At 38.4% G+C, this 24,700-nt stretch overlaps 2 protein-coding genes and 1 non-coding gene across 5 annotated transcripts in view; 1 reads left to right on the top strand and 2 right to left on the bottom strand.

Moving 5' to 3' along the window:
• Positions 1-745: 745 nt before the first annotated feature.
• On the bottom strand, positions 746-15,181 carry LOC111217592 (polycomb protein suz12-B-like). Of its 3 annotated transcripts, XR_002664961.1 has the most exons (17): positions 14,474-15,181; positions 13,728-13,774; positions 13,529-13,593; positions 10,157-10,225; positions 9,641-9,690; positions 9,450-9,535; positions 9,052-9,298; positions 8,520-8,622; positions 8,285-8,390; positions 7,883-8,057; positions 7,657-7,745; positions 6,952-7,095; positions 5,880-6,037; positions 5,574-5,772; positions 5,053-5,132; positions 2,883-4,219; positions 746-2,769 (listed from the first exon to the last, which is right to left on the bottom strand). XR_002664961.1 is itself a non-coding variant. In XM_022739533.1 (16 exons), the coding sequence occupies exons 1-16, from the start codon at positions 14,643-14,645 to the stop codon at positions 3,766-3,768; spliced, it is 2,244 nt and encodes a 747-aa protein (XP_022595254.1). In that variant the 5' UTR covers positions 14,646-15,181; the 3' UTR covers positions 746-3,765. The 3 variants fall into 3 exon arrangements, 2 of the variants coding, with proteins under 2 accessions (XP_022595254.1, XP_022595255.1); XM_022739533.1 differs by having other exon boundaries at positions 746-4,219; XM_022739534.1 differs by having other exon boundaries at positions 746-4,219; positions 5,059-5,132.
• Positions 15,182-21,036: 5,855 nt separating this feature from the next.
• Positions 21,037-21,108, top strand: trnat-cgu. Its single transcript has one exon. It is a non-coding gene; the product is annotated as a tRNA-Thr (tRNA).
• A 944-nt stretch (positions 21,109-22,052) lies between these two features.
• LOC111217615 (pentraxin fusion protein-like) overlaps positions 22,053-24,700 on the bottom strand; it is a 7,505-nt gene continuing 4,857 nt past the window's right edge. Inside the window, exon 5 of the mRNA XM_022739569.1 lies at positions 22,053-22,211. The gene's annotated coding sequence lies outside the window, so the exon portion shown is untranslated. The remainder of the gene's footprint in view (positions 22,212-24,700) is intronic.

Raw genomic sequence — 24,700 nt, 5'->3', positions numbered from 1 at the left:
GTTTAACATTAGTTCTAACTTTCTGCTGTCAGGAGACTGCCGCTTGGAAACTCATCCGCTCATAATGGACAAAAAAAAACAAACTTACTGTTTAACTGGTCAATCCATTCATCAATATTCTGCCGCATTTCTGGGTCGGGACGTTGACGCATTATGGGAAAATGGACACCTGAGCATAGACGAGTATGATGTACACTACACCAGCTACAGTGTCACTCTCTTTATTACATTATTTTAATAACTTACGTCAGTGTGCGTTACATTATACACTGCTTGTTTTAATGCTTAATAAAAAATAACTATGCTGACAATTTCTTTAATGACATGATCATGATCAAGGTCACTAATGATTTATATGCTACGGATGTATCAGTGGGAGGAGAATGTTACCATGTAAGTTTTTTTTTTTTTTTTAATCTAAAAATTAACTTATTAAAATTATATCTAGTCCAAAAAACTCAGCTGTATGTATTTAAGCTTCCTCTCACTGTAAGAAAGCATTTTATGTTTTTATTAAATTTTTTTAATCATCTGACTTTATCATGGTAGAGGCAGCGCAATTGATTTTTGGTATGTTCAAGCCTGTTATCGATAACATGTCTTCCTTCTGTTTTGAAAGGTCAATACTGTGTCCATTAATCTGGTACAAGTGTCTGGTATGTGCACATAATGCATTTTGTATGGTTTGTTTGCACGTGTAATCAAAGAAAAGGACCACGTGACTGACCATTGTACAAAATTGTTCTTTTAATAGAAAACCATTCTGACTCAGCTGGTTTTACATTATTGTTTTCTTGACATGGCTCCTCTCATCTTGTGCAAAATGCTGCTGGTCTCATGTGAATGAACAGAAAACCCTTAAAAAGCAACAGTGGGCTGTACTGAAAACAAAAAGTGCTCTGCACGTCACTCAGAACTGTCACATATGAACAAAAACAGCTCTGAAAACCCGCAGCAGACCAGATATCTGCGTGCCGGATTTGTCTCCATCAGGCTCCTGACTGATGTAAAGCTTTGAAAGAGCGGGGCCGCAACATGAGAAGTCATACATAAATCCAACTATTCCCATCAAACCTCTAAATATTTCTGTATCAGTGCCAGTCCCAACAGCTGGTCACATCTTGAGGCTCATACTGCATATAATGCGGTCAAAGTGGAGCAGTAAAACTTAAATTGTAACGCAACACCAGCATCTGGACTGATGTGCTTTCAAACTTCTGAACATTTGAAGGCAGCGATGTCAGGTCAGATACTTCAGGGACACAGCCTGAGTCTGCTTTGAAGAAATCGCTTCTTTTTTTTTTTCAAAAAAGCAAGAAATATTTTCACAGGATACGCAAAACACAGAGAAATCTGCAGCAAATTCATCCCCTTTGGTCTGTAAACTAAGAAACTAACAAAAACCTCCCAGATGGTGTTCAGGTTTCCAAACAACCATATTCAAAAGCTAATTTATTACAGATAGTTTCAGAGTCTTATGTACATAGAACAGGTGCAGAAACAAAAGAGGAGGAAAAAACAAATCAAAAACCAGCTGCGAAATGACATTAAAAAAATATAAAGGATAACTTGTCATCTCCAGTTCATGTTGGTGCTTTTACCTGTGTGCTGTTTCAGGGGCCCTCTCCTCTGAACATGTGGCCTCAATCACTTATTTTCATTAGTGATCATTTAGTAAATTAGTAATTTAGTCAATAAAATAAAAGAGATGCAGGTCAGTTCTCGGAGCTCTTTTTTTTTTTGGGAGCAACAGTCTAAAAACACAAAAGGATTCAGTTGATAATAAGCAGCAACTTCTCACATTAAAGAAATTGGAACCAGCACCGGGACAAAATGTTTAAATGTCTAACCTCTAACTGTTTAGACAATCTATGCTTCTTGATTTCAGCTTTACAGAGACAAAAATAAACAAGTGTCCGACACGACGACGGACTTAAAGGACACACTGATGCTCGTGATGTGTCCAGTTTTTGCAAAAAGGTGGCTGCATTTCTCAGAGCACCCGTGAACAAGTTGAGCATTGTTGACCCCTCGAAACCAATTCAGGTTTGAATTGTGGATCTCACAGGAGGCAGCGCATGAAGTGAGACAGTTTACTGTCCGTTTGTTGTCCGGTGCTCAGCAGAGCGGAGCTGCACGATGAGGAGCACTGGAGGAGAACAGTCCTGTTCTGTTTGAAAAAGCAGCAATTGTGAGTTCTGGCAGTGTTACTTGTTTTCCACCAAGTGTTCATGAGGAATAAAAACGAGCTAGCACCAGTAGGAGACTGCTGGAAACTGTGCTGGAAGTATGTGTACGTGCACTCAGGTGTCCCAGTTCTGATCTGGTTTTTGGTGAATCCTGCTGATTTTTTTTCTGCATGTGTAAACAGCGCTATCCCAGTTACAAGAACTCAGATGAGCCCTCAAACTGGAGTATTATACATAGTAGTATACAAGTTATAAACATCTGATCCAGGACACAGCTGTCGGAGCAGGCTTATACTCAACTTTAGTACTTAGAAAAATACAGTAAAAATCAATATATACTGGTATCAGATGATGGAAAATGAAGGGCCAGTAATGAGTGTGAAACTGTGGCAGAGTTCAGACTGTCAACTGTTGACTCTGTCCAGAGATGACATCTGATCCAAGACCCAGAGACCTCATTAGAGGCCTGGAGGCCTGATCAGACACCTGTGACGCCAACATGCATGTACACACACTATGATAAATGAAAACCTTTGGTGGAGCTGAGAGTGTCTGGAAGGTCACTGATTGGTGCGTCACACTGAGGAATACAAAAAATGCAAAAGTACGGAGTGAGCACAAAATTAATCAAAACAGGTCGTCAAACTACAGGTCAAGATGTGAGAATGTGCAGAGGCAGATTTGAAAATGTACATTAAGTTCAAGGAGCGACAGAGGATAACATCTGGAGTGTGGTTGATGTTTTGAGCCCAGGAGAAAAACTGCATCTATAGATCTAAGTGAGCAGAAAATAAACAATCATCAGCTTTTACAGTTTCTTCTTTTTTTTTTTGTAAACACTGAAACATAAACAATCTCATAAGTGTTTCCTGTTAAAAACTTGGAAACTTAGAAAAATGTGAACACAGATTTTAAAGTTTGAACTGAAAATCCCAAATTTGCGCAAATGTCTTGTTATATTCTTTATTTTTCTGTCATCAAATCCCTAAAAGACCCAATCCAACAATTAATGTTTCCTACTAACAACAGTATTGTGAGCGTATCAAAGCCTGACATACATTTCTGTCCCTCAAACACCGTCCCTCTGCCCCAAATACTCACTACAGCACCAAGTGTGTATTAATCCACCACTGAAAATATAGAAGATCGCAGCCTTATTCTTTAAATCTAAAAATGTGTTCCTACAGATCCAGACTGAAGGCTTAGTTTATTTTGTGCTCGCTTCATAGTTTTGTCTGGAAATAATGCAGCACCACTGTATTTCTGACAAATGAGAAAATAATTATGATTCAAAGCTTCAAGTTTTCTGAACTCCTCACCTTCATGTGTAATGTAATGATAAACACCTCTGAAGTGCATCTTCAGTTTAAACGTGTGAAAAACGAAGGACTTTCATGATTAAAAGTTCAGCCGTTACCGGTGTAACCTGCCCTTGAAATCATAATCCCTGCAGTAACCTGTGTGTGCTTTAACACCTGTTTGTCTGTCGCCTTTTTTTTGTTGATTCTGGTTTGTAGCCTCGATTGTTCCAAACTCATGTCCTGTTTGGGATCTTTGTGGCTCTCTGATCGAGCTGTCAGTTTAAAACCGAACCAGAGCCGCAGAGTTTCTGCTTGCTGAACATTCGCTCTGTCACAGCTCCTCCTCTCTCCTGCTGCTGCTGCTGCTGCTGGGTTCCATTCTCCAGGCAGCTGTTGCTCATCTCATCACTATAGGGTTTATACTCGGATAGATCAGGATCCGGATCCGGCTCTGGCTGGGACTCCACGGCCGTCTCCCAGTCCTCCTCTTCCTCTTCTTCCTCCTCCTCGTCCTCTTCCCTGTCTTTCTCTCTCTGAGCGACCTGGCTCTGGATGAGGCGGAGTCGGGCCATAGCCTGGTCGATGGTCAGCGTGGTGACCAGGTTGAAGTCGTGCATGCTGATGAGGTGCAGCAGGAAGTTGCGACAGAGGTTGTGTTTTACGATGTAGGAGCCGTGGTGTTCGGCAAACAGCAGGCAGGCCTCGTTCATCTGGTTGTCTGCTATGAAGCTGGAAGGAGGACAGAGGAGTCAGTAAACAGGCTGCATCCAAAAAAAAAAAAAAAAAACCATCAAAGACTCTTTTTCAAATGCATCATTAACCATGTTTACATGCACAAAAGAGGCCAGATTACTGTGAGAAACCACGTTACAATTCATTAATGTGATTACTGTCAAATCTAAACTTGTATATCAGACATTTCTAAAGAAATCAGGCCAAGACAGACAGTGTAAATGAACCATCGATCGAGCAGGACCTTAGATTTCGGGTTCTGATTGCTAGTACAGTTTTGGTTCCCAGTCGGTGAAACACCTGGATTTGTTAAACTTCTGCACTAATGAATCTCTTCATTTGGTTTGGTACTGAATTAATGTTAATTAGCTACAGCTGATTGAACCAGTGACAGCAGCAGTGCATGTTCTTTTGCTTTTTGCTAATAAAAGAGAGGAAGGAGAACTATAAGGTTTGATCAGCCTGTGCATATTCTCATTTGTCCAGGTCATGGTATCCTAAAGGAGTTTTAAATCAAAACGCAACTGGACTTGATTATTTGTCTGGGAAGACGTTTGGTTGCTGCAGCAGCTGTCTATATTCAACCAAAGATTGTTTGTGAGTGAACAGACGCATCACTCTGCAGCGTGTCTGTTGGAGCAACAGTGAACTGTGTAGTTTTGTAGTGTCGCTGCCTCTCGGCCAACTAAAGTCCAGTTGTTCTTATTTTAGTCTTTTGTTACTTGCAAATTGAGAGAAAAGCCCAAACAAGATTTCTTAAGTGGATTTGTTGCTGGTTATGAATTAAAATGATAAAATGCTACTGAACCCCATCATTCCTTCATACTCACCCGTACTTCATGGCGTGCAGGTTCCACAGCTTCATGATCTCCTTCTCCCCCTCGTTGACGTCAGTGAACTCCTCGATTTGCTGCAGTGAGAGCAGAGAACTCAGACTTTAGGCAGATTCACGGTGTCTTCAGGTTTCCCCAGGTTAAATTTAAAGCTCTTTAAACTGTGTAAAGTGAAGGCTTTAGGACCTGCAGATACCCCGACCATTATAGTGAGGAAAACTCTTTCTCTTTCAAAAGTAAACTTAAGCAACAGAAATGCAGGAGCAGAACAGCTTCAGCATGACAAGTGTTTGTAGCTGTGCATCATAACTAAACTGGGCTGCTGCCTATCAGAGGTCAGCTCCTTCAGCATCACAGCGTTGCCAGTTTTCAGACTTTTGTCTTGAAACAGAAGCAGCGCCATTGTTCCTCCGGACAACCCTGAAGAAATAGTTAATAAAAACTGTCCACAGTGTGGTCTGTGGGACACAGGCTCCCCCTCCTCACAAATCCCAACTTAACCCACGGCTGTAACTGACCTTGACAGTTTTCTCTTTGAGCCAGTCAGGGTCCCTCTCATCCTCGCTGTCCACCTCCATCTCCTGAGGCCGCAGCGGCATGCAGCTGTCACTGTGGAAGTAGAGGCGGTTGTGCCCGCTAATGTATGTCCTCTGCTGCTCTCGATCAGCGTCCTCCAACTCCAGAAACTCAGACAGACTTGGCTTCGTCCTCATGGGTCTGGATAGAGAACGGAAAGAAAACAGTGGGTTAACCCTGTAATGACAGGAAATAAATCTGCAGGAAAGCTACATAATTGAAGTTAAAAGTAAATAAATCAGTGGTACCTGCAGACGAGAATATGGGTGACGGCGGTCCTCTTGACGGGGCCGTTCCTGCTGAAGGCGAAGCCCGGCTGGCTGTGGATGTCCTGAGGGTTTCCTGCATACGAACCATCGTAACACTCGTTGATAGAGACCTCGATCTTTGCTCCTTTAGGATGCGGCTGCCAAAGATCATGGAGAGATGTGAGGGAATAAAAAAAATGACATTAAAGTCAGTGGAATCCAGACAGTTTTTAACATCTCTAACTCTTTAAGAGTCAAACTACAATGTTACTACAAGAGTCTTCACATGTTGATGAAGAATAGTCTGTCATTAAGCCTTTTATCAATATTCTCCCCAATGTTTCTACTTCTAAAATGTATTATCTCTTTTTTTATTACATTATTTTATCCTATTTTTTTCCTTCCATCGTTTGATTTTTGTACTTTAAATTGCCCACTTTAACTTGAAAAAGAAAAAAAAACTAAGACATTTTTAATTTTGTTTTGAAAAGTGTCATGTAAATGAAATTTGTTGCTGTTACTGTTTGACATGATGCCAATCATGGAAACAAACAGTACCAATCAGTAAATAAACACACACTTCCTATAAGACCTCTCTCAAATTGAATCGAAGGCAACTGGACTTGTATTTGTCTGTGGAAGACGTCAGACTAGTGCGGACTAGAGCGACCAATACATGATGAACTGATGAAGCCGCTTGGATAAGAGGCGAAACGTCTTCCACAGACAAATACAAGTCCAGTTGCCTTCGATTCAATTTGAGAGAGAGATAACTATGACCTGGACGAATGAGAACATTCACAGACTTCCTATAAGACACTTAATTTGAGTTGACAGACACTTTACCATGCATGTTAACATCTGTCCCAGTCTTTTGTAGTCAACACATCATTAAGTCCTGTAACATTTAAAAGATCAGTAATTTTCCATTTTATCAGAACATTTCAGCTACTGATTCACGTTCTATGTTTTTAAAACTGTAGTTGTGCTTTGATTTACTTAATTTATCAGGAATCAAAAAAAAACAAGACAAAACAAACAAAAGAAAAAAAACAGTGCGAGTCTGTCTCACCACATAGTTGAAAATGAAGCGGGAGTGGGACAGTTTGAGGTGTTTGAGCAGACTGTAGAGCTTCCTGCAGTTGAGGGTACACCAGGGACAGTGGAGGTCGTCTCTGGCCTCTGTCTGCTGCCGAGTGTTGTTGTTATACTGGAACTGGACAAATAAAAAAAAGACACATATAAAATTAACCTGTGAGCTTTGATCCAAGTTGTTCTTTGCTGAATGACACCAGGCTGAGATGCTGAGAAAAATCACTCCAATGGTATTAAGTCAAATGCATATCAGACTAAAACTTGACAATATTGGGGGAAAAAATTACGCTGCACTATGATTACCTCTAGCAGTAATGATGCTCATACAAGGAGCTAACAGACAGTATCTCTTACTCTCAAGTTTAACATGATTCAGTATGTTCCAAACAAACTACATCAAACAAATGACCAGTGTGTAGTAATAAAATGGATCTATTGGCAGAAATGGAATATAATATTCATCATTATGTTTTCATTAGTTTATAATCATCCGAAACTAAGAATCGTGGTGTTTTCGTTAAGGGGTTAAGGGTCATTTAGCCTGAATGTTCTGACCTCTGACCTTGGTGTTCAAACTAATGTCTGGTGATCTGTACTTGATATTGATCTTAACTCTGTTATAAGATCAAACATAGACTCTAGCAGGTAAAGGTACGCTGTGCAGACATCAGGGGAGACTGACCTGGTAGAGGATGCGGAGCTTTTGTCTGGGCTCAGCTGAGATTTGTTCTCTTCTGGTTTGTACATCAGTGTTGATGGATTCTTTAAGAGCTGCAGCACAGAATATAAATACAGGATCAGTTACATCTAATAAAGCTAATCAACTGTTTCACCACTGAGCAACTAATAATATACAGTATACACCGAAACAGATGGTGTTGGTGTTTGTGTTGCTGTGTCATGCTCACCCAGTGTGTGTGTGGCTCTCAGGGTGCTGGTTCTGGTGTCCTGGTTGGTCTCAGAGTTGCGGGTGGCCAGAGGTTTAGCCACGGGTGCAGTGGAGCGATCGGACGAATCACTGGTCCAGCGCAGGGAGAACTGCAGGGTGGGACCCTGGGAAAAACTCTCAAATGGAGGTAGACGCTATAAAAAAGAAAGCGGATGGTTTTTAGACAGACACAAGCTTAAAGTTCAGATATTACAGAAGGTCTCACACGAAATGATGTGTCTGAAGTGAGGATTTAACTACCTGCTTGGTTTTTGCACACATCTTGCATGTAAACTTATACCTCACATGGAAATACCTTTTGTGTGGAGCTTCATTATTTCTACTTGAAACGTTTTTCTAACACACACACACACACACACACCTTTCCGTCCAGGATGGTCTCCCAGGTCGCCCTCTTCTTACTGACAGGACACTCCTCCATCTCTTGCATAGACACCTCATACTCTCCATCTAACAGCTGCAGACGTCTGCACACAAATACACACCATCATTTTCTCACTTCTTGTTCCTGCTTCACAGTGAATATCTCAACACGTTTTCCTGTGTGTCAGAACAGTTTATAAGTGTCAGACTGTGTGTGTGTGTGTGTGTTTCACCTGTTTTTATCAAAGACCGTCATCTGAGCTACAAATGTGGTTTCTCCCTCCTCCCTGAGAGAGGAGCTCCTCCTCTTCCTGTTTACCACTTCCTCTGTAAAATCTGAAACAGACACATAATGACATGCACCTTTCTCCATCACACAGAGATTGAAGATGATAAACATATTTGGTATATATTTGGTACAATGTGAAAAAGACTTAAATTATATATAAGACTTTTTTTTCAACCAACATGAGCCAAAGGTTTCAGTTTAACCATTAATGAAGTAATGTAGTTGGCAACTCAAACAAGTTGCTGTATCCAGTTGAAACAGGAAGTGAAAGATAATGTGGATAATAACTTTACAGCTCACTATTGGTCTCTCCTCCAAATAGGTTTTCTTAACCTAGTTTTTCTTGCCCCGTCAAACTTTTTTTTTTTTTTTCACTGTGATCCATGTTGAAATAAACCAGGACAATCCTTTAAAAGATGATCAGATATCAGTAATTGTCTGTGTGGCCTACTGTTTTGTTGGAAGCCTTTGCTGACCTCTGTTGTGGTGACTCTCTCCGTTGGTCAGGCCGTTGATCTGTGTTCGGGGGTATCCAGGCCGCGATACTCTGAAGAGTAATGAGTAAGACTTGACCATGTGAGAGTTGCTGGGTTCAAACTCGCTACTGGGGACCAGCAGGGAGGGGAAGGAGCCCGGCTTGGCCTGGACTCCAGCGCTCGTGTCTGGGTTCAGAAGAACCTGCTTCTTCCCTGTTGGGACCTGCTTCACTGGACAGCTTACATCCTGGACAGCACAGGAAAAGAAGTGTCAGATGTATTTCACTGACATCTAAAAATGATATAAAGGTAAAATATGCCCATCCTTTAAAAAGACAAAAGCAATCTAAAATTTTCATGTGAGTAGTGATGAAGTAGCACATGATCATCACACACACCTTCCTCTTCTTGTGGCAGACTTTGACCAGCAGCACCTCCAGAGACACAGAGTTCTGCTCATTCTCACAATCCTGAGAAGGCTTCCCTGAACACAACAACACAAACCAGGACAAAAGACTTCCTGTTAGTCACACTGAATCAGAGGAAAGATTTTATCTGAAAATGCCAAAAGGAAGAAGGACAAACTTACCAGCTTTGTGGAAGAAACCAGTAAAGGTGAGCTGCAGATTGGAGGCCAAGCTGTGGGAAAGCAGAAGAAAAGTTTCCTTCAAATCTTTTAAACAGTTGGCGATATATTTTGTCTTTCTGTCTTCATTAGAGGCACATTGTTTTGATGTTGAGTGCTTGTGCTGTTTGTGAAGCTCAGTAATGAGTAGAATATATGATTTATATGGCAGAAAATAGTGACTGAAACTACAAACACCTCTGATGATATATTCAAGTTTCCCATATTTAGAATACAGTCTTACTTTGACAAGTTGGTGACAGACTATTGAATATCCTTTGAAAACATTGTGCAGCTTTGACAGAGGTACTGAATGTGTCCACAGTTTTAGCAATTTGTGAAATTTGAGGTCATTACACATATTCATTCCCTGCAGAGTTGTATTTTGTAAAGGTAAAAAAGCCTCCGAAACAATCTGGAGAAACATCTTTAACAACAACAACAACAACGTCAGTGGGTCATGGAGGACTGAGTGTTTACCTGTGAGTCTCCTGTTCACCCCTCATCTTTTCCACTTTGAACAGTAGATTGTCGACCTTGAAGCTTTTCCTGTACATGCAGACAAACAGCTGCGGTTAGCAACTATACAACCACCACCCATTACTGACCTACAGACACAACAACAGATCAATATACAGAGCAAGACCAATCCAGCGACAGGTCAGAGTCAAATTGATTTCCTCTGTAGATAGATTCAGTCTGCTCACCAACGTCATGCACCATAACTGTGCTTTTAATAGTTACTTCTTTCTCAAACAAGTCAGCTCTATTACAATCCAGGTCATGTTACACTAATGCAAGCACTGTGACTCCTTACCTTGGTCTTAATAGTAAATTGAATAATTGGGGTTTCCGCTGCTGGTTGGACAAAACACTTTACTGATTAATTGGGAAGCTAATAGGAAGATTAATTTATAACGAGAATAATGGTCAGTTGCAGCCTTATGCGAGATGCTTTAAATACAACAGACAATACAGTAAAGTTTGAAACTTGTATGATCTTTTTTTAATAAATTGCAAAAACAAACAACGACCTGGAAATCACAACAGATTAACAGACAGTGGTATGTAAAGGTTGAAATGTTGCATTTAGTTTCCTGACGCATATATATATGCATGCATGTATACACACATACAGGACAAAGTCTTCAGCAATCTCAACCTGTTTGTGCGGCTGATTCTACGTAAGCTCTTTACCATTTTATTCTGATTATATTTGATTATTTCTGTTTTCCATGTGAATATATCAACGTCAGGTGCCAAGTGTTTGCCACTCAGACGGGACTGAAACAACTTCCATGGAAAGTTGCTTGATACAAAGTGGACACAGCCGAGAAACCCACTGTGGCAAACTTTAATTACCTTTACTGTATGTGTTGGTAGAAACGGTACGGAACATTTTCCATTTGGATTCAACCATGACAAGCCATGAGATCTGTGATAATTTGTCTGTACTGTTTAAGACATTGCTGGTAGATGTGACATTTTGTTTACATGCCGCACAAGCCGTCGATTGATGTTGGTATAAGCTGCATGTGCCGTTTTGTGCGCTGGACTGAAACTAAACAGAAAGCACAACCACCTGGCTCAAATTGCACCCATTAGTACATACAGTTTGGTGCCCTCACATAAATCCAAGTTCTATCCAGCGTCAACCTGAGGTCTAATGAGCTAAAGTAACTGAAAACACCTGGTAGGCTGTACAGAGCCTTGCAGAATGTAGAAAACCACCCCTACATCTTTAGGCTGTTTCCAGACCGACATTAGAGAGGACTCAAAAAGTGCAGCCTCCTTATTCATTTAAATGATCCTACCAAAAAAAAAGCTCTGCTTTTACTACAAAGCAACATCCACCAACGCACCTCATCAACCAAATATGAGCAGTCTCTCATTTTCACTACATTACACAGTAACATGAACACCATTACTTTACTATTCTCCAGGAGAAAGTGATTGCTACTGGATGAGGGTTTCTGCAGGGTTCACCAAGTTAAACTTACAAATGGATGGGTGGATTAACCAATAGAAAAATAACTTAAATAACTTATTTAAGGTCCACAAATGAGGTTTACTACAAAAACACTTCATAACTAACATTACTTCAAATTGCAGGGAGCCTACACAAAGAAAGAAACTTTGTACTTCTGAGACATTTTGATCGAGTCCATTTAGGTCACAGAGTTTTATAAAGAGCATGAAAACTTGTCTGAACACACACTATAACCACCTCTGTGAAGGACGCCTCACATGAAAACTAAACCAGCTTGATTTTTAGTTTCTGATCAAACAAGGACAGAAAATTAACAGCATTTAATCTCATTTATGAAATCCACTGCTGTTCTGTTCTTTTGGTCTAAAATACTCATTCTTTGTAAACAGTTAATAGCTTTGGAGTAGCCCTGTGCAGAGCTTATTCATTTCAAATCACAAGCTCAGTTTCATGTGACTGAAGCATGCATGAGTGCAGCAGAAAATGAAACTGAGCTGAGCAGAAGCAGATCTGTCACCCAGTTCACTACCTCCACTTCAAAATCAGAAATAACATGGCTGCCCTCTTATTTCCCAACCAAGTCCAGAGCAATGCACAGAAATTACTGCACCACCAAAACAAGTTGAGTGCATAATGATGACTGCAGCAAAGACAGAATGAGATTCTGTACTGTTTAAGATATAATGATTATCAAGAATTAAATCAATGTAAACTCTACATCTTCCGATATATTTGTATGTTTTTTTACTGACGATGGATTAAGGAAATTTGGTTTTGTAAGAGTGAATTTGTTAATCTAATCTTTAAAATATTACATGAACACTTGCTCTGTAATACAAAAGAAACTGTGGCATATTCACACATTCAAAGGTCAGTTAGATACTGTAAGAATTTTACGTTTTCAAGAACTTTTCTTTTGCACATAGTAAATAAGTTTTTGAAAGACAAATAACAAAACAAACACCTACCAGGTTGTGTGTTCATAGTGAATGTTATCAGCTGGTTAACCAGTGTCACTAGTTTATTGGCAGAACAGCAGGAAATCTTTTGATACCAGTGTCAACATGATATCTGAGGTTTGGTACAAAGGTAATTTCAATATCTTACTTTTCTAAAAATTTATACATATTTCTACTGAAGTCAAAGTCATAACACAAACAGCTGTACAAGAACACTGCATTACACAGACAAAAATATTGATTAACAAGACTAGACAAAGACACAGATTGGTTGTCAATTGTTGTTAAAACTAATTATGAGCCAACATTCAACACACACCTACTTGGTTTTCAGTTGCATTTGCTAAATATCTGTTAGTTGTTGCCATGTTTGATTACACAGCCCAAGCTTTTGAACACAGACGAAAATGCTTAACCTGCAGTTCTTCAGCTTAACTTCCACATGATAATGACAGAGAAGGCCCTCTGTATTTTAACACACCCCTTTAGTGCACACTGAACCACAAGCAGCCCCATGTGTATCAGCAGGATCTTTTGGGGAGGCGCTTTTTGTGAAGCGTCTGTATGCAAAGCAGCCTAACTGAAAACGTCTCTCCTATCTCAGCTTTAACTGAACCAGCCTGCCCCCACCTACAGCAGTCTACATATCGGTTAACTTTCACTCATGATAACATTTGACCTGCTTTCTAAGAGGCAAACCATTTAACACCACATTTCAATCTAACATACACTTATGAAGCTTAAAACAGAACGAAACAAAGCCATAAAGAGACACAAGAGGTGAAATAACCCATAACACAACAGAGGTTTTCAATGAACTGCATCACAAAAACCTGTGAAGTACTGGAAAACCATCATAAATAGACCCAAACAGCATTGTTTTTTTTTTGTTGTTTCTTTTACCTTTTGAGGTTATTCCTTGAGTTTCTGTGGCACATATAAGTGAGTGTCCTGTGCAAGAATATAGGCTGAAATGTAACAGGAAGACATAAAAACAAAGTGTTACAATTCTGCTTTAACATATGAAGAGGTATAAAAATATTTCCTCTTATCTCAAATGGTCATGTTAATCATGTGAGTTTCAAGAAAATGCAACACTCACAGCAATCAAGTTCCTAGTGCGGAGGAACCTGTAGATTTGGGTTGGTTCTGCAAATAAATATGGTTACTAATTATTTAAAATGAACATTTTGAATCTCAAACAATCATCAAGCCAAGCAAAAAATATGATGACCTCATAGTGCTTAGTGCTGACACAATTATCCATTTGATAAATGAAAACTTTGGTATTTCAACAAAGTAACAAAGCTTAACAAACATCTGCTAATTAAATCTTCTAAAAAGTGAGGGTCTGTCTGCTTTTTTCTGCTTCATATCTTAATTTTAACTGTTGGTCAGGTACCTTTAGTTTTTTCTGTTTGTGATATATTCTAAACGAATTGATGAAAAATGAACTGATAGATTAACAGACAATATGTTGCAGCACTATTAAGGAGACAGTTAAACACGTGGCTCTTGTAAGTTTAGTTTGATTGAAATATGCACACAACCAGACATCCTGGCAGCTGCAGGTTAAATGCCAAAGACATAAATTGTGACAGAACTGCAACACGCGTAATTAATAATAAATGAACTAACTCATGGCTAAAAAAATTCACTGTACAGAATTAAATAGGACATAACTAGTGGATGACAATTTTATATCTTACTTAAAATTATTTATTCCTCCAGCTATGCATGCCCCTCATCTCACCATCCACAAGGCTAGTGGAAAGTTTCCTTTGACCTTAAATCAAACTCTGGTAATGATATTTTTCGATATGCAACTTGATGACAGCAGCAACTCACTCTCGAAGGCCTGCAGGAACAACTCGTGGTCGGCTTGAATGAGCTGCATGTTGGGCTTCTTGGTTGCAGCCACCGCAGAGGAGGACGACTGGTAGAACCCGTTGGCTTTTCCTCCGGGACCAAAACCCACAGGGTGGCTTCCACCTGAGGAGCTCTGCTTATGTGGAGCCATTGCCAAAACAAACAAAAATGACCAAAGAAACTTTTCCACCACCTAATGTAAAAAAAAAAAACAGAAAGAAACTAAGGTCTTCTTCCTTTGTCAAAACAAAAGAGCAACGTTGGCAGAGAACCAGGCGCTTAGAAGAAATTGTGTTGACTGCTCATTTTAAGCGGATTGAGAGAGTTTCACTCTTTTAAATTTGACATTAATGAAGATGCAATCTAACGTTTCCCTTTAGGTACCGAGTTTACAGTTAGAGATCTGTGGACAGGCTTGAAATGCGCGAAACAAGAGAACAGCCTCCGGCAAGCTGACGCGGCTTGCTAGCTAACTGGCTAACTTCCTTAGCCAGCTAGCAACAACCCCGGGCTAACTGGCTAGCATTGTCCGGCACTCTGACTTCACCAATTAAGAACTCGAAAGCTGCTGCCAATCGACAACCGATTAAATACAGAAATTGGACACGTCTCCGGTGGCTTTGATGCCACCGTTTTTTCAACCAAAATTCACATTATTTCTCGCCGAGCGACTGTTGGCAAGTTGGGTTAGCGGTACTGGAAAGCAGCGCAAAATGACACAAACGTTATCCGGCTAGTATTTTCTAAATAAGTTCTAATTGCAATACAAAATGGTGAAATACATGTTCCACGCTATTATAGTACGTGTAATAAATAGGTCAAAGAGGGTTCCAAGAACATATCTCCATGGGAAAACTTATACATTAAACACATGATCTTTAAAAACGTAATCTTACTCAGATGGGTGCTTTTAATTTTAAGGCAAACTTCCGTCTTCTTTAGTCTAACTGACAACTTGACAAATGTGGGTTGAAGCTTCGACTGTGACTTGTGTTGAAATAATCCGCCTTCTAACAGCTCCATCCAATCACCGTGCTTGTTTGTGAAACCCTGAGCTCTGATTGGTGGGAATATTTGGCCGGTCTGAGAGGCACATTTGCCGCCCGCAGCAGCAGCAGCAGCATGGCGTGTCAGGTCTAAGGTACGAGACACAAAACGTTAGTGCTTAAATAAATGTCAGCGGTGGAATGTAACTAGGTTCTGTACTGCACTAAGTGCGCAATTTTGACATACTTGTAATTGAGTACTTCCATTTGATGCTTCTCTATACTTCACTATATTTCAGAGGCAAATGTTGTACTTTTTTTTTTTTACTTATTATCAGTTACTTTTTACCCAAGAAAAATATATGCATGATATGAAAGGGTAAAAAGTAAATTAGTTACGGGAAAATATTGAAAATAAGTACTCAGGGCCCCAAAATGGGAAAAGCCCTTAGAAAGCCTGGAAATTGTTAGTTAGTATAAGCAATTTTTATATTTCTCACCATTAGCATTTTGAAAGAAGTATTAGGCCTACTGTTAAATAACTTATTTGAGAGACTGTCTCTTGTATCTAACCATGTATTCTGTTATGGATTATGGAAGCAATTATGAGAAAAAAAAACAATTGAAGTGATAACAAAATTCTGTGAACACAACTTGCTAGCAGTGTTTCAGTGGTTTATGAAGAGCTACAGGTCTATTGTTACCATTCCTACTGAGGATGTCAGATGAGCTCAGTTGATTAAGTGGCTATTAAAAGTCATTTCAAATAGTCATTTGCTGCAGTTTACACTGAAATGAGACATCACCTAGTTTGTTTTACTGAATACTAAAAGCATTATGCAATACATTTATAAATGTTTGTAATGTGTTTCTCAAGTATTGACTTTTGAAATATGGTCACTTTACTATAGAGTTTTTAACAGTTTTACTAATGTAACCAATGACTGACTGTAACCAATGCAAATTAAGATTCAGCAGAATCAGGAAAATTAAACCAAAAAAATGTAGCTTCTAATATTCTCAGTACATTTTGCTGATAATACATCTGTACTTTTACTTAAGTAACATCTTAAAATCAGGACTTTTACTTGTAACAGGGTATTTTGGACAATGGCAAAGATCTGAGTACTTCTTCCACCACTGATAAATAAACCTTGCTGACTCAAGTAAAGTCGCTGATTATAATATTTGTGAAAAAAACATTTTAAATTAGAGTGTGATAAGTTGTGTATAATATGATCTTCCTCTGATTTTATTTGTATTTTTCCTTGAAGACACAGATCATCACAACACAAATAATTTAAGTTAATAAAAAAATGTAGTAATTTTGACATCCACCAGTGTTTATAGTCACTGATTGATGTGTTGATTGATTACATTGATTTGTTTTGTCATCAAATTTAGTATCAGTTCTATTGAATTCATGCCAGTATCCAATTTGTCATCACATCTAATGATACAAACTTATTAATGATTTGTTGTAGTCATTTGTTAACAGTTTTTTTCATCATTAAATGTTGCATAAACATCTTTCCATAATTTGAGAGAAATGCACTCTAATTAATAATAATTATGATTTTGGAACAATGGGCAGCTGAGCCCCTCATTGCTTTTTACAATATGTTCAGATTTTTATCATGAATCTGAACACACCATGAAGATTATTGCTTAAATATACATTCATAAAAACAATCCAGTTGTTTGTTGAAAACATTTTTTAAAGAAACTGAGGCTATCAAGACAGCTGTTACATGGCAATAATTTATCTAGATATGGTTCAAAATGAGCACTTCATTTCTGCACATGACTAAACCAGTGACCCAAAAACATAATGAGGACAAAAATAGCTCATGGGCACACATTAGTTGAACTCACACAGTGGTGATACATTTCTAAGCTGCAACAACTAACCAGTTAACAGAATCACAGAAATCACTAACAGTATGGCTCTATTTAGGTTTGATTTTGACCAATACAGATGAATTTTTTCCATAGCTGACTTCCTGTTAAAATGCACAATGTTCAAATATTATTCAATCAGGTTTTCTGTCTGCTGATGCTCCACAAAATAAAGCCTCCATGAATATAAATTTTTTCCTTCCATTTTAAAGAAAATTTCCACTGCAACCACAATTTCATCCTGTTTTACATTAAGTTATATAAAAAAGCACATGATAGAGGCAAATATCCAGATTTAAAAATTAGTTGTACTGTATTAGTTTACGAGTAAAGAAAAAAAAGTAGGCTGCAACTTTCTTCCCATTGTGGATTATCTATTCAACGTTATTTAAATGGTTCTATTTAAAAACAACTCATTAACCATGACAGGAAAGAATTTAGCAAATGAAACACAAGCAAGTGGAGGAAAAACAAAAGCTCTGACTTATTATTCAAACATATTCCCTTTACTAATAGCCATGGTAGTGGTTTGTTAGAGTAACAGAGTAGTGCATACAGTACAATGACAATGAAGCTCAGAAAGTAAGGGCGGGCAACTGAAAAAAATGTGACCAATACATTTGATTAAATCATTAGATCAAATTTTAAACACTTAGTGAGGAAAAACATGAGGAAAAATGAATGACACAGACACAGTAAACAGTGTTGGTAAAAAAAAAAAACACATTAGATCCCACATCTCCAATACTTTCTCCTCAGCATGAAAAAATAAACAGTAAATCACATGATGGATTAATTAATTTCCCAGTGTTTGAAACTCTTAACAGTGTTATTCCTGTTCTGCCACCTGGAGCCAGGATAATTACAAACCACAGCAGCCATAATGCATTTGTGCGCTCTTTTAAAATCACCGCTTTGATTATAACACGACTGTAACAGTGCAACAAAATCATCACCAGCCATTAAACTGACTGACACTGATCACCCCCAGTACTGTGTCCCTGCACCGTCATGTAGGACTATTACAGGTGACTATTAAGTCATGAGGACAGTATATGTTATGTCAAGATAATGAGATAATAACATCAACTTAATGGTCTTAGACATAATAAGCACTACAAAAAACTGATGTTATATTAAAAGAAATAACATTATTCATTTGTAAACATGAGGCACCTTTCAGAGACAGCTGTCTTCACCGACAATGACTTGACAGCTTCACCCCTCATCACACACTGGGCATTGGTTTAAGTTAAGGGCATCATGTCAGTGGATTTTTTCTAGACATTAAAATCCTTCAAGCTTAGCAAAAAAGTGCAAAGTCGCCTTGAGAAGCAGTTATGATTTGGGGGTTAGTGTGGATAATCGTCTGTAGCCCACCCCGGCCAGTAAATCATTGAAAACACAAAGATAGATAGACAAACAGACAGACACACAGACCAAGCTCCAACTACCCAAAGGGTACAGACAAGTTTTCAGAGACAGCATGTTTTTATGGAGGCTTTTTTTCTCGGTTTAATTGCCCATCAGTGCTCCTGACCTCATCTGGGACATCCCGATCATAACTGAACATGCTTGATCTTCAAGTGTGAGCAGCTGAATGAATCAGACTGTTCCTCTGGCCAACATCTGGATGGAAACTAGCGTGGGTAATGAAAAATATCCTGCATTAAAATCATTTATCATTTAGTGGGTGGTTGGCCTTGGCTGGTGAAGCCCAGGTCAGCAAGATTTTAGTGTTTTCTCCATAGTATGTACGTCATGAGCAGGATGAGGCCTGCCGACAGGGCTGCAATGACAAACTGATGGATAGAGAGGACGTTTTCCAGTGTGTGGATCCTCTCCTCCATGGCACTGGTGTGGAAGTAGTCATAGATACCAGCTCCAATGCTCCACAGTGCCCAAACGGCATCCACCACCAGCGGCATGGTAAAGCAGACAGGGAGGCTCAGCTGTAGATCAGACACGCTCTGTCAAAGACTGGAACAAGAACACAGGACACACTAAAATTTCAACTGAACAATGCTAGGCTTCAAAGTCAATGCTGAAACTTGTAGTGTAGAATGAAACTTCAAAGTCCTCAGAACTGTATTCTTTCCAGATTATTTTGGATGGCAAGAGAGTCAAGTCTTGAAAATACCCACTGTATCTATAACGGTGGACAAGTCTTCAATTTAGAGTAACATAGAAAAATTAATAGTACTGATTTTACATCCTTTTGTTGTTGAAATGCTTTGTTTATCTGCTTTTTCAGATTTCCACAACACTAGGACAAGGCATATTTATGTAAAAATCATATGTAAACTAATCACACCGATGTAAAATGCCCTTCAAATATGTGAAGCAAGGGCTTCAAGAACTCATGTTGCTTCTTTTTAACTGTAGTTTGGTTGGAATCACTACTTTCATCACCAACATTTCTGTAAAACCATAACATGATAATAAAAGGCACATAAAAAGAGAATAAATTGTAGAGGTTTATTTCTTGGTCAAACTGATCCAACCTTGAGCTTGATGTAAAAGCTGTTGGTATCAAACTTTTCCCATGCAAAACCATATATAAAATTGAATACCATTTTAGATATACCAACTTGAAGAATGGCACGTAATGATATTTAAGAAGTCTTAATTCATGTCTACCTAGTATGATAGCTATCTATCAGCACAGATTTGTTTAAATGTAAAATAATTGGTAATACAATTTTATGGACGTAATAGGCTTACGGGAATGCTAATATGTATAATGTTTAAATCCCAAATACAGTAAGTAACGATATTAGTGGAACAACATACGCGCAGCATCAAAAATGGGAAGGAAAATAATGTATTTTGCACAAAAAATAACTATATATCGAAGAGATCACTTGCTAGCAAGCTAACGCTTTAGCTTGTGCTTTAGCTTATGTTAACCAAGCAAGCACTGATTTTTCTCAAAATGTCAGTCATACTACTTACAGCATTAGCTACTCCTGAAACTCGCAAGGATCTTCCAACCATCCAATACATGAATATCCAACTTTCACATTATCATCGCATTACATCTCCAGCCACCATGTTTCATAGGCAGACTGAACTTCCATCTGCCGTGAGCCACTTCAGCTGCTTCCGGTTGTGTCTTTATCAAGAGTCCGTTCTCTCGTGCATGGTACGCCAAACTTCCTTTTAACATTTCACACTTTCTGTGACTTCGGCGACCGTCAAAAATATGATTACTAAAACAGTAATCAGTATGCTGGAGCATTCGGCGGCAAACAAGAATTCTGTCACGGTGGATTTAGATTTTAATGGTTTGACATCTCATCAGCTCCTTTTCGATATTCGGTAAATAGAAAGTACATACTTAACACAGGCGACCTCTCCAAATTTTTTGTCAGTCATGCTTTTTTTTGTTCAGGGGGTTTTGCTGAATTTCAGAGTGTTTTCGAATGATCAGGACAATTTAGGAAAATCATAACGTATGTGAACGTGTGATGGTTAAGAAAGGCAGTCAAAATGTTATGTATTTTGAACGGAGTTTGGAATTAAATTCCCCTTTTGCGGTCGAGCCTTGAAGGTGTTCGAGGTCCATTTACGTGTTAAATATTTCCCCAGAGTAAAATACACGCTAGTCATCTAGCCAAACTCAAATGATTATACGTCATAACATTTACATTACCAGGCGCGGTGGCCAAGTGGTAAGGCGTCGGTCTCGTAAACCGAAGATCGCGGGTTCGAACCCCGTCCGTGCCTACCTCCCTATGAATGCTTTCCTACATGTTTTTCTTACACACCCTTGCTTTGAACATCCCACTATTATCTGTCCAGTGCACGGATGTACAATATATCCATGGTCTAGTGATACAGCAGATGCGTTCACAGATGGTATGAATGGTTGTCTTGCCCACGATTAACAACTATAAAATAATGTGAAAAATGAAAGACACATAACTGATAAAAAAAAAAAAAACGATTAAATAAGCCCTAATCCACTCAAAATATCCCAAAGTACTTTGAGCTATGACATATAGCACATAGAATGCATTTTGACTGACTGCAACTTCCACTGGAGGGGGCTAAAACAACACATGAACTTTTTTCAGGCTACTCAGTTAATCACAGTGTGTCACAACATTAGAGTTGTCATTAGATATAATGATAAAACACAATCGGACCTGTGTTTTTCTGGTCTTACTAAGCAGCGCTTTTAATTCTATAATCTCACATTTCAAGTTGAAACATCAATCAGTGATTGTAGTAATTGTAGTGTTTTTTTGAAGTATAATTAATCAAGATAATTACTCTTAATATTATTACTTTTAGAGATACTTGCACCGTGTTAAATTGTGTATTATTGTATTTTATTTCCACTCAATTCTACTTCATTTTGAAAAACTATATATTAAATGTCACTGAATTTCCAAAACAAGGTTTTTTTTACAGACTTGCTAACACTCAGTGAGGATTTAGCTTCTGCGGGACCTGGAGTTCTGGGGCCACTGGAGTAGTTGCACTTTGCTTGATTGGAAGTCCAGTTTTGACTTTTATGGATGTGATTTTTTTTCTTGTGGTTTTCAAGGATAATGTTAGCTCTACTGTTGTGAGAGTCACTATATGGACAACACATTGAGATAAAGCTGGAAATCTGTGCAGGGGACATATATATGTCATGTGAGTGATGCAGTCTACCACAACAGTCATTGTCAATACACATTTTTATTGAACTGGAAATAATTACAGCAGGGCCATAATTTGAAGTAAGAAATTAGTATTTATCATTAATTGCATTGACTTACATTTGATCAAGAAATCATCTTCTTCATAAATGTCATACAGGTGTAATGTGGCTACATTCCCTACATTAATCCGCCATATTCGTGTGAGCATTAAAATCGGGAGTGTTAATTCAACTCCCACAGTGTTAATTTTAACACTTTTTCTGAGTTTATATAGTTCTCATGGATTTTGAGTTAAAATTACACTTTGAAAAGTGTTAATATTTTAACTCTTTAATAGTGTTAAAATTTGACACCCTTGGTGTTGTTTTATGACACCACATAAGTGCACTTTTAACACTAAAATTGTGTTATTCCCTTTCACTCAGTATTAATTTTAACATACACAGTGTTATTTTATGACACATTAAAGCAGGGCTATTCAATTACAAATTCAATTGGGCCAGATTTTAAAACCGAGACCTTAACCTGGGCCGGACATTTTCAGCGGTCAATAAGCAGGAGGTAATGACAAATTTCAAACCAACACAAATAAATATAATGAAATAAGTGATGTTTATTCATTTCCCCTTTAGATTTTTGTATAACGCAGCCACATCAAAAAGTGAATAAAATACAATTCAAGAACTGTAATTGAACTGAGGTAGAAGCAATACTTTTTCACTTCTGAAATATAAGAATAAACATTTTTGTCTTATGTAAATCATTAAAAGAAAAAGTGCACATTAATGGTGATAACATTGTTATCTCTTTTGAAATAAAATAAACATATCTGACACAGAAACATCAAAAAGTGCATTATAAACTTCTCTAAATAAACAGAACCTGAAGTAGTAGAAATGCTGTTTTTCATAAACAAATATTAAACGAATAAAAAGAATATTTTTGTCACAAACTTTTGTCTCCTTTTTGAAATGAAATGAAATGAAAGTAACATTCTGGTAAAATAAAACAGTACTTGTCTGTCCAGGAAAACGACGGTTTTCATCGTCAACTCTTCGTTTACGGGGTTGAGAGAGACATACTTCTTGAGATGCTAACATGGTTTATATCAGTAACTTTGTAAAAGTAACTTTCGAAACAAAACAACACGCTGCATTGTGGGTTACGTGGAGTGTTGCATTCACTGTCTGAAGTACTGTATGGATTTCGAGTTATTCTCGCAAAATGTGTTTGTTTTTTTTCTTCTTCTTTCTTTTTTTTTGTCTGAACCACGAGCACAATAAGATCAGGCACAAGTTAAACATTTACAAATAAAATAATGGCACAATATATTAGCTCTCATCTCCACCATAAGCACTTTGTAAGTCAAAGGGCTTATAAATCACAAGACAAACTGCAATATGATTTGGGAAAAAGCAATGTTGTTTCTTATCTGCCTTAGATTACTAAGTACAGAGCTATTAGCCAAACCTATTCATTCTAAATGTCACAAATACTCTGACGAGAAACTGATTTAGTATGACACTTTATGATGATCAACAATGTAAATTACATCTGCTGCCCTTCAGTACCTCTTTTGCAGCCTCTGACTCAGAAACCTCTGTGGTAGGCCTGGGTATGACTTGGCTGGATGTACGTCTGCCTATGGGAGTCCCATGTTCTATTCGACTGGAGTGGTCATTGTCACTTGAAGAAAGTGATGTGTTGGTATCCATGAGGGAGGTTGATGTGGAATGATCTAAAGGAGAGAAGTCTAAAAGAAATAACAGAACTGTGACATGCCTGAAATGTAGCATTTGGTGCTTTCCCAGACACAGGTTAAAAATCATCATCAAATCAAACCTGATCCCACATTTCCAAACTGTTTTTGCAATTAGATACAGATCTTTCTTTAAAATGGGTTTGCGGACTCAGTTGGTGGCCGACTCTGGTGGGTGACGACATATAACAGGGAAGTTTTGGCAGACGATGGGCTTTTCTGCCGATGGCAAACAGTATCTCCTCCCTGAAAAGGCTCTCTACCTGATGGAATGTGTGAGTGCAGATTAAAACTGTTGGCCAGGGTGTGGCACTCTGACTTGGAACACAACACTCTTTGTGTTTATTCTTAATATTTAAAGTAACCCTTAAGGAGTCTTGTGATCTGTAAACTATTGATTTCTGACGTTTGTGAGTGTCGATGTGTGAACAGGGAAACCTGCAGGTGTTTTATAAGGACTTGCCGCTGTCCATTCAGGACGGTTATGAGAGATTTCTGTCCTCGAACACAGTGAGGCTCCAGCAATATCAGGTACAACTATTAGTCCAACACACATTCTGGATGAGGAACAAAGTGCTGTTACTGGTCTAATGATTCTCATTCATCACAAAGTATTCGGGCATTTGAAGAGGCTTGGCTACGTGGTGCACAGGTTTGATCCCAGGTAACAGAATCTTAACGTCCCAGTCAGATATGTATAATACAAGCAGACATTAAAACATAACAATGTGGGAATTAATTTTCAGTACTGATCCTTAGGGACGGCAGTGTTGTTTTCCTTCCATCAATCTAACAACACATCTTATTATCTTATTATGTGTTCATAATAACATAATCATTAATCATAATCAAATTGTTCTTATACACATAGTCACAACTTTATTATTTTTGTATTTGTATTGATAAT

This window comes from Seriola dumerili, unplaced genomic scaffold, assembly GCF_002260705.1.
Source record: "Seriola dumerili isolate Sdu_G_001 unplaced genomic scaffold, Sdu_1.0 BDQW01000044.1, whole genome shotgun sequence".
Lineage (NCBI taxonomy): Eukaryota > Metazoa > Chordata > Actinopteri > Carangiformes > Carangidae > Seriola > Seriola dumerili.
The sequence above is the reverse complement of the archived record's forward strand: the minus strand, read 5'-3'. Positions and strand labels throughout refer to the sequence as shown.

What these genes read in the sequence shown, in the direction of transcription:
- LOC111217592 (XM_022739533.1), bottom strand. Translation starts at nt 14,645, where the DNA reads ATGGCTCCACATAAGCAGAGCTCCTCAGGTGGAAGCCACCCTGTGGGT. An exon ending in ACGGTCTTTGATAAAAACAG is followed by an intron (nt 8,391 to 8,519) that starts GTGAAACACACA and finishes ATTTGTGTGCAG; the next exon opens with ACGTCTGCAGCTGTTAGATG. An exon ending in CTGCACGCCATGAAGTACGG is followed by an intron (nt 4,220 to 5,052) that starts GTGAGTATGAAG and finishes TCCTCCTTCCAG; the next exon opens with CTTCATAGCAGACAACCAGA.